The sequence below is a fragment of the Musca autumnalis genome, unplaced genomic scaffold (genome assembly GCF_047663935.1).
Source record: "Musca autumnalis isolate F117 unplaced genomic scaffold, ASM4766393v1 scaffold_3, whole genome shotgun sequence".
NCBI classification, from domain to species: domain Eukaryota; kingdom Metazoa; phylum Arthropoda; class Insecta; order Diptera; family Muscidae; genus Musca; species Musca autumnalis.
This window is the reverse complement of record NW_027411866.1, coordinates 34,493,941-34,503,318: the sequence shown is the minus strand read 5'-3', so window position 1 is coordinate 34,503,318 and position 9,378 is coordinate 34,493,941. Positions and strand designations below refer to the sequence as shown.

Sequence of the window (9,378 nt, the reverse complement as noted above, 5' to 3'; positions counted from 1 at the left end):
TTTCACTAAGACGATTCGAATTCAAATTCGTTCGAATTACTTCCAAACTTCTGTTATTTCAATAAATTTTTGTTTTATTGAAAACAAAAATCCATGATATATTTTTTAAGACATAAGTTTGGTAGTTGTTCGAACGAATTTGAATTCGAATCGTCTTAGTGAAATAGGCAATTAAATAAAAGTAAAAAGTCTATATTCAAAGTAAGGACTGGTTTTTGTTGTTGTGTAGAAAGAGTGGGTGTGTGTCTTTAACCCTATATTTTTTATTTAGTTGTTTGCAATATAATTTCTTTTTTAAATAATTATTTTTGTTTCTTTTTTAATATAAAATGGAGATGTTTGTTGTTTCCTTTTGTGTTTGTTTTGTTTTACTAACTTAATACTTAGATTACTATAACTAACATTTAAGTATATATAGATGTATGTATATCTGTATATTTTATTATATTTTTAGGGTTTGTTTTGGGGTTTTACATCTCCAAACTTATCCATCCATGCCCTTGAGGCCAAGTCAAATAAATTATAAATAAGTTTGGGTGAAGCTTTAATGTTTTTTTCTTTTATTAATTTTTTTTATTTATTAAAAAACGTGTTTTATTTTCCATTAAACTTCATAAAAAGAAGAATCAGTTGTATGTTTGGACTTATTTTGTTTTTGTGTATTTTTTATTATTTTTGTTGTGTGGCTGTGTTTTTTTAATTTTGTTGTTGTGATTTGTTTATAGTAGTGAGTTGTAGTTGTAGTCTAGGGGGCTTGATGGTGACCTTTCTGTTGTTGTTGTTTTTCGGTTAGTTTTTGTTAGAATTTTACTTTTAAAGGAAATAATCCGCCTGAGGCTTCTTGGAGGGTATACCTCGACTTTCTTGTGGCGCTGCTTCGAATATAACAAAATCACGATGCAGGTACTCATTAAGTTCCAATATAGCTGCCACATTGCCACATCTGTAAAAGAGAAAAGAGGGAAGGAACGTTAAAAAGGAAATAAAGACATGAGCAAAATTGTGTTATAAATTTAGGTTATCCAAAAATGTTAGTAAATGACTGCCTAATCAGGATTCCAAACATGTTTTGAACAAGACTAAATACTAGCAAACAACCTCCTTTAATACGGGAAATCACGTTCGAACAACAGCTATGTACAATTTATCCACAAATCCGAGTAAAACTACTCGGTACCCTCAGAACCTGGTAGCTATACAGATAAATACACTCAGGCGATGACATTGAAAAGACAAACAACGAATACCAGAAGCATTCGTTTACAGGGTTCTGTGTAGATTCTTGGTCCGTATCCCGGCAATGGTAGACTTACCCAGGAGAAAAATATGCCGTTATCAGGACTACAAAGACTAGCCGCTGTAAAAATTGTAACACGATCCGAGAAGTGGCCTTAACGTTTAACCACAAATGTGTTGAACTTTTTTGTGATGGAGGTACACGAAGAAATGGGCAGATATAGTCTGTTCTAGCCAATCCCCAAACACCCGGGGTGTCATGCGTAAAAACCGAACCTGTCGGTGTTTTCAAGGGGGGTACCTATTATTAACTGAATTTGAACGGAGCCTCAAGTCCTTGCAAACCCATGGCAGCGGGTTGCTTCTTACCGGATTGACCTGAAACCTTTGTGTTTCAGGCAGCGGCTGCCAACCCAACATCAAACCTATGCTTCCACATAGATTTCTATGCAGCTACAACAACAACAACCAAGTCCATGCTGTGGTAAGGAGGCAATGCCACTTATTGTCCTACTACTAAACCAATGCTGCATGGATATTACAACTTGTCACTCTCACAATCAGGAACATGGACACGGACAACGATTCATCTATCAGTTACCAGTATCTCATCGCGACGTACTCAAAATATGTGCGGGTACGACAGCCCGAGCAGACACAGTAGGGAGCTCCTCACAAAAATTGAATTGACACGGACGGAGATGCTAAGGCCATAAGCAAATATAGTGTGAATGAAGTCCTCGGAGTACATCCCCCATCTATCGCAGCTGAGGAGCGTCAGCTGCCACGACAAATCAGAGCAGTTTTGGCTCAACTACGCTCGGGATATTGCAGTCGCCTAAATTCTTATTGGCCGGAAATCGATCGCGCCGTGCCGTGCAAGACATCTGTCCAGTATGCGGCATGGGCCCGCACGACACAAATCACCTTTTCAACTGACCCGTCAAACCTACTCATCTAACTCCAGTGACTCTGTGGTTACATCGAAGCTGCCACTTTCCTTGAACTGGAGATAGACCCAGAGCCAGATTGAACAGAAGAACAAACACACAAACATACAATAATAAACACTGTTACAACAACAGACACCTTGATGACTGTGGCTGGTGTTGTTCGGGTTTTGTCTGCTGAGTATGGTCCGTATGCTCTCCAATGGGGGCAATGTGGCCCCTCATGGATGTGCCGGGAGCCGAGTATTTCACTAAAGTTCCGAACTTGTCGCTGACAGGGTTGTCAAGCCGGACAAGGATGCCAAAAAAGGTGAATCGCTGCCCATAGCAAAGACTCTTGAGGCTTTACTCCTCTCCAGCGTCAGAAATAGCTATCCATTTACGGACCGTCGGTATGGATTCCGTAAGCAGCACAGTACATATTGTTCGAGGATTCAACCAGGCTTGACTTGTCAATAGCATTTGACATTGTCAAACACTCCAAACTGTTTGAGGACATTGTGCAGACTACCCTACAGTCAAGTTTGAAACGTTGGATAATCAATTATATGTGTGGACGGAATTCAGGAACATGATGTCCATGCCCCGTAGAGTGGAGAAGGGACTTCCCCAAGGTTGTGTTTAACTTCTGAAAAGCCTGTATCCCACACCCTTCAGAGGGGGCCGGACACATGCTCAAATGTCATATGTGAAAGGTCGGACTCCTATTTGTCTGATCTTACCACATTTTTCTGCGCGAGGAATATGCAAATATCCGACAATAAATATACAGCCACTCTGTTCACCACATGGACTGCGGAGATGAGCAAAGAGTTGAATTTCCTGGTCAATGGTAGCAGAATTCCGACCACTAACTACCCCAAGATTCTAGGGATCACATTCGACAGCATGTTCACGTCGTCCGCGCATGCCACATCTATCTGCGACAAGCTGAGATATAAGAACAAGGCCAACAAGTTCATAGCCGGCAGCACTTGGGGTGCAGATAAAGAAACCTTGTTGGCTATGCGGAGCCAAAGTGCTCCGCGAAAATAATTGCAACGCGATGAAATAGCTTCAAGCATGTCAGGATGCCGACCTGAGAACTACAACAGGTTTCCTCTTCATGTCTTCAGTGGACACGTATAGCAACACAATGACAATACTTGCTCCGGTGTTACAGTGAGAGCCATCATAATCACCATATGATGGATAGGACCCCCCAACCCAGGCATGTCAGGAGTATATATATACATGATCTTGATGGATAGGTCCAACGACATGTGAAAGAACACCTTGGATAGCATTCACGCTGATGCAGTAGCAGATGCCATAAGCAACTGTTGTGTTAATTCGGTCCTCTGAGTACATCCCCCATCAATCGCAGCTGAGGAGCGTAAGCTGCCACCACAAATCAGAGTAGTTTTTGCTCAACTAGGTTCTGGATGATGATTGGGTGACGTAGGGGATGAAAGATACCAAGGAACGGTCCTGACCAGCTTTAACATGGCAAAGCCCAGGATTTATCTTGGTCCCTCTTTTATCTGAAGTGGACACTGACCTCCCCGTGGTGTCACCTGGTGATTCTCCCATAGAAAAAACAACCTACTATAAAAAACGAAAGAAAAGAAAAACAACCCCTTCTAAAGCTGACGAACTCCGCAAACGTTTTAAGGACCATGATCTGCGAATCTGCACCTAGAATATTCACACACTTTATAGAAAATGTGCAGTTTACGCATTGGCAGATGTACTTGAAAAGTACAAGGCCGACATAACTGCCATACAGGAAATACGAGATTGGGACAGGCGTCACAAGATGAGGTAAAGACATCAATAAACCGCATGAAGAATAATAATGTAGCAGAGCCGATGGCTTACCAGTCGAGCTGTTCAAAACCGGAGGCGACACGCTGATAAGGTGCATTCATCAGCTAGTTAGCACCATCTGGCAGGAAGAACGAGTACCCGACTATTGGAACCTGCGCATCCTGTGCCCTGTCCACAAGAAAGGAGATAAGACTTCGAAAGATCTATGGACCAATCTGCGTTGACGTTGAATATCGACGTCATATGAACCACAAGCTGTATCTGCTATACAACGACATCCGTATAGATAAACGTATCGAGGTGCAACGATTGCGTTTTCTAGCCCATATCATGAGAATGAGCGATGATGAACCCACTAAAAAGGCGTATTAATACGTGTGACATGCGGTGTACGCAGAATTGGCAGGCCTAAGCTTAGATGGAGCAAACAAGTGGATGAAGAGAGGAAAAGGCCCGGCATTCCAGAAAGCGAAGCAGCAAACAGACGGATTTGGAGATATTTTCTTAGAGGTAGTTTACAATATCTATCAATGTCATATGACACGAAATAAAAACATTCCATATCTACCCACGCAGGCAATGTGAAGACGTAATTTTATTACATTTTTGCTGGTGTGGACGCGCAAAGTAAATGGCGTAAGGAAAATCCTCTATATTGCACATATTAGCGACTATATAATAATGGAAAATTACATGTCATATGACATTTACATATAGTGTAAACTACCCCTTAGTTCGGGGCTTATGGAACAAATGTTCTGTAATGGGCCAGCTAAGTAAGTAAGGTTCTGGATGTTACTGTCACATCAATGTCTGTGATATTGTCACATCAATTTCATAAAGGTGTAACGCCAGACGATACTCAACACCTAGCCCACAGATATTTCCAATGTCCTGGACAAATTAGGACTCTGGACACTCAATATTACTGTGGTGAAATTGGGATATGCTCAACGGCCTGGCCTGGAGCGACAAGTGGCAGACTTATGAGTCGAAGTGGGAAAATGTATTTGACACTCGCCTGCACTCGAGGCCTATTTTCCCAACCTACCATCACAACAATGACCAGAGTTATCCATCCGGATGTAAAAAGATAGGTGAGAACCAAACATTCTATTTAGATGATACACGTTTTGTTGTTGTAGCAGTCCTTGACCGGGTCATTTCAGATCACATACCCCACAGTCGCCAATTTTTTTGATTACCTCTATTGAGTAAATCAATCGGAATTTTGGTGCTCCTAAACTTAACTGAAGACTTTGCATTCAGATACCAATATAACTGACATTTGCGTTCGTTGATACAATTCTAGGTCTTGACGAAGTCCACATTATCTGACGACCTTACATAGGCAATAAACTGACATAAAGTCTATGGTATCGACAACCCTCACGAACTATTTATCTAATTAGATACTATGACAACTTTTCCACCCTTTTTTAAACCTGAAATTAAATTCCAATTAAACAAGCAATTCACATTTCAATTCCACTTACCTATAACAGTAATTCGGTGCTGACCACACTGTCAGGACTGCTTCACCAAAATGCCATTTGAAACCCTCCATAACCAATTGATGGGCACGACAAATCATATCGATATCATTGGTGCGTGTAAATTGCATAACAACATCAGCTCCAAATAAATAACCAGCGCCACGAGGTGATACACCCCAACCGGTTTGATCCTCAGGATCGGACCATAACAAATCACACATAGGCCCATCATGGGGTACCTCCTGTTTACGATCTATGGTACGAATTTGATCTAAATACTGTATGGATGGTGATAGGCCACCATGGACGCAAAAGATTTTGCCATCAATAATAGCCGATAGGGAGAGATAATCGAAAATTTCCGTACAATAACGCCACACAGCCGTTGAGCCATACTTGCGCAGACATTCATCATAGAAACCATAGACTTGGGTAATTTGACGAGATTCATGATTACCACGTATCAGTGTAATACGATCGGGATAGCGTACCTTTAGTGCCAAAAGTAAGAGAAATGTTTCGACACTGTAATAGCCACGATCAACAAAATCACCCATAAACAGATAATTTTTCTCCGGAACATCACCTCCAACTTTGAACAATTCCTTTAAGTCATAGAACTGACCATGTATATCGCCACAAACGGTAACCGGAGAATCAACACGTTGTACATTACCCTCCTCCACAAGGATTTCGCGGGCCTTGGCACACAAGGCTTTCACCTCATTTTCTTTGATAATTTCACAGCGTTTTAGCTGTTCAATTTGGCGATCCAAATCACTGTAATCAGTCATAGTGTGTCAGTCTGTTAGGCTGTGTTTGTGTATGTTTTTAATGATGAAAAGCGAGGCAAGCAAGTGTGTGTGTTGCTGTATGCTGGTAAGTGGTGGGGAGGTCAACGTGAACCTCTTGAAATTCCAAAAATACGTGAATAGCAGGTGTTCAAACACAAATTTGTTCCAAAATTAAAGTCAAATGAAGTTCCTGTATGATGAACGAACGTAACGCGTTGCAAACCTGCAAAAAACCAGAAACATAAAAAACAAACAATGACGAAACATACATCATAGTTGGGAAATTCAAGCAGTGTAAACAATAAACCTTGAGCACTTCTCCAAACTTGCAAATTTCGGGTTTTCTTACAACTCTGTGGCCATATTTTCCTTGATTCCTCGATACATTTTCCAGCAGCAGACCAATAGAAAGAGCCAGTTCGCCTATTGGCTCGTTCACATTGACCACACTCTCACCTTCTTCAAGCCATACAAAAAAAAATAAGTGTAAGACTGAATGCTGCTCACCTTTTAACACAAACCAAACACTCTTTTTCGTTTCTTTTTCTTATATCTTTCACGCCAAACACTTTACGTTACTTGTTGTTACTACTTGTCGGCGTCTTATTGCTTTTCATATTTCGGCGTATTTTTGCTTTTTAAAAATTAAAAAAAATTCAATCTCCACCACAATTTGGGAAAACAACAAAAGAATTCGTGACGCTTGCTGAAAAGTTATCGATAACTTTGCTAATCATGCGTTATCGCTCACTTTTTTTGTTGTTATTCTCTCTTCCAAACACAAATAAACGTTTTTTATGATTACCAATTACTTTGTTGTGCCATAAAATAAAAAGAGTAATGACTACTTACCGCGTTAATCACGTACGCCGAACAGTGTTGTTAACTTTTATGCATATATATGCATATTTTTTATTGCAATGTGGATTCGTCATTTCACTTCATGTAGCAAAACACTTCGTTCGTTATTCAATAAAGCTTCGTTCCAGTACTTTTTTAATGATAAAAGTGTCAAAAGAGCAAAATGTCGAAAATGAGTTCCATACACACATTTTTCCAAAATGTACGGGAACGGAAAAATGGCAGAAACATCAACTGGAACAAATTCAAAGTCGGTGTATCAGCCAATCAGAAGCCGGAAAACATGTTGCACAATTTTGCTCACTCAAATTTGTCGTGTAAAAAGTTTCTAAAGAGAAAGCTATTCAGCGCCATTTTTGTTCAAAGAGAAGTGAACATTTTGCAACTTTTTTGGTGTACGGGAACGGATTTTGGGGAAAAATGTGCAAAATGTGTAAAAACTTTTGAGTTCTGGAACGAAGCTTAAAATAAAACATTTCAATATCCACAACTCTTATGCTTAGTTTACATTTGCCGTCGTTTCGTGATTTCGAAGGCGTTTCGTGATTTCGCGCGGAATCAAACAAAATTTTTCATGATTTCGCATACAAAAATGAAATCATCTCATTTCGTGATTTCAGCGAAATCAACATCGAAATCACAGTACACATGATATACAACCCTGTATTTGCATAAAAAAGTACCAAAAGTTGCAACACTTTTCACGTATCACAATAAATAAGGTAGATGGTCAATTGCTGCAACAAAAAATTTTAGTATCAAAATTTGTAAACAATGTGAAAAAATATTAAATTACTTTGTTACAATGCTATTTTTCATTGTGCTCCCGTACTTTTTTAATGGTAATGTTAGAAAAAAGAGCGAATTGTCAAAAATAGCTTCCCCATAAAAATTTCTTAAAAAATACAGATACGGAAAAATGACGGAAATTTCAAAAACTCCAGCATAAATGTCAAAATCAACGTATCAGCTATCATATTAGATACCAATGAACATGCTTGCTGCTAGTTTCTACTAGGCCAAAAGTGTATGGCAGAAAACAGGAGATTTCGGCGCGATTTTTGTTTGAAGAGAAGTGCAAGTATTACTAGATTTCGGATTAGGGGAACGCATTTTTAGCACTAAACGGGAAAACTACTGCAAATACTAATATTGTGCAGGATCTGAGCACAACTTTTATCTATCAAAATTTATTATAACGATGTCTCAACGATAAAATCATTTTTTTTATTTTTTCATTTGTTAGTACTATACACAAATAATACGATATATAGATAATTTTACTATAATTTCCCAAAGAAAGTTGTAAAATTCTATATTGTCGTATATTTTTCATGATTAATTCAATTTGCAAAAACTTGATTTGAAAATTCATGTTTAATCAGCTGCGCATATGCGTCTACCTTGATCATTGTGATATGTATGAAATCAACAAAAAATAAGTGTAAACACCGGGGTGTATTTGAGGATTTCGTGAAATCCAGTGGATTTTGGAGCGCAAGTGTAAACTTGGCATTACACTTCCGTTACACATGCCAGTGAATTGGTGCCAATTGAGTACATGTATTATACTCGAAAATACCGAAAAAGTGTTCGACTGGCATGCAGTTTTCTTGTGTGTTTACACATGCCAGTGCAAGTTCAATTTCAAAATTATTTTAAGCCGCATTAACACACAAAAGTGCATTATATTTCAGATTTAAAACACAATTCACAACATATTTTATTACTTTTTATTTTATTTCGTTTTAAAAAGATTGTTTTCAATCGTAAACATAATGAATCTAGTATTGCCGCCTTTTCAATATTGTATAATCCCAGAGGGGAAAGTATATATCAACCTATATTTGCATGAAAAACATCAAAATTATGTCTTTACAAACCACTAATATATTGCAGCTACCAAGACGTATTATTTGTGTTTCCTAATCTTTTTGAAAATATGCATTAAATCTTTGCATTCTTAAAAGAAACAAAAATGTACATGGATTAAAAAATAGTCTCGGCAACTCTTTTTTCATTTTCGACATATCACTGGCAGCCAGCTCAAAATTTTGCTGGCATGAAAAATCTAGTGCCAGTGGAGTCGACAATTCAAAAAATGTAATTGTGGTAGTAAAAAATTGTGTATGTATTGAATTTTTCGAACTGTCACTGGCATGTGTAAAGGTTGGGTTAAGGCCTGGGTACTAGAGCTGGCAAAAAATCGATGGGACTATCGATAATATCGAT

The 9,378-nt window shown here is 38.7% G+C and overlaps 1 protein-coding gene across 2 annotated transcripts; it reads right to left on the bottom strand.

Annotated features, from left to right (window-relative positions):
* Positions 1-305: 305 nt before the first annotated feature.
* Pp4-19C (protein phosphatase 19C) lies at positions 306-7,088 on the bottom strand. Of its 2 annotated transcripts, none has more exons than XM_073972712.1 (3): positions 6,793-7,088; positions 5,492-6,508; positions 306-943 (listed from the first exon to the last, which is right to left on the bottom strand). In XM_073972712.1, the coding sequence occupies exons 2-3, from the start codon at positions 6,283-6,285 to the stop codon at positions 814-816; spliced, it is 924 nt and encodes a 307-aa protein (XP_073828813.1). In that variant the 5' UTR covers positions 6,286-6,508; positions 6,793-7,088; the 3' UTR covers positions 306-813. The 2 variants fall into 2 exon arrangements, with proteins under 2 accessions (XP_073828813.1, XP_073828815.1); XM_073972714.1 differs by having other exon boundaries at positions 6,593-6,983.
* Positions 7,089-9,378: the final 2,290 nt, after the last annotated feature.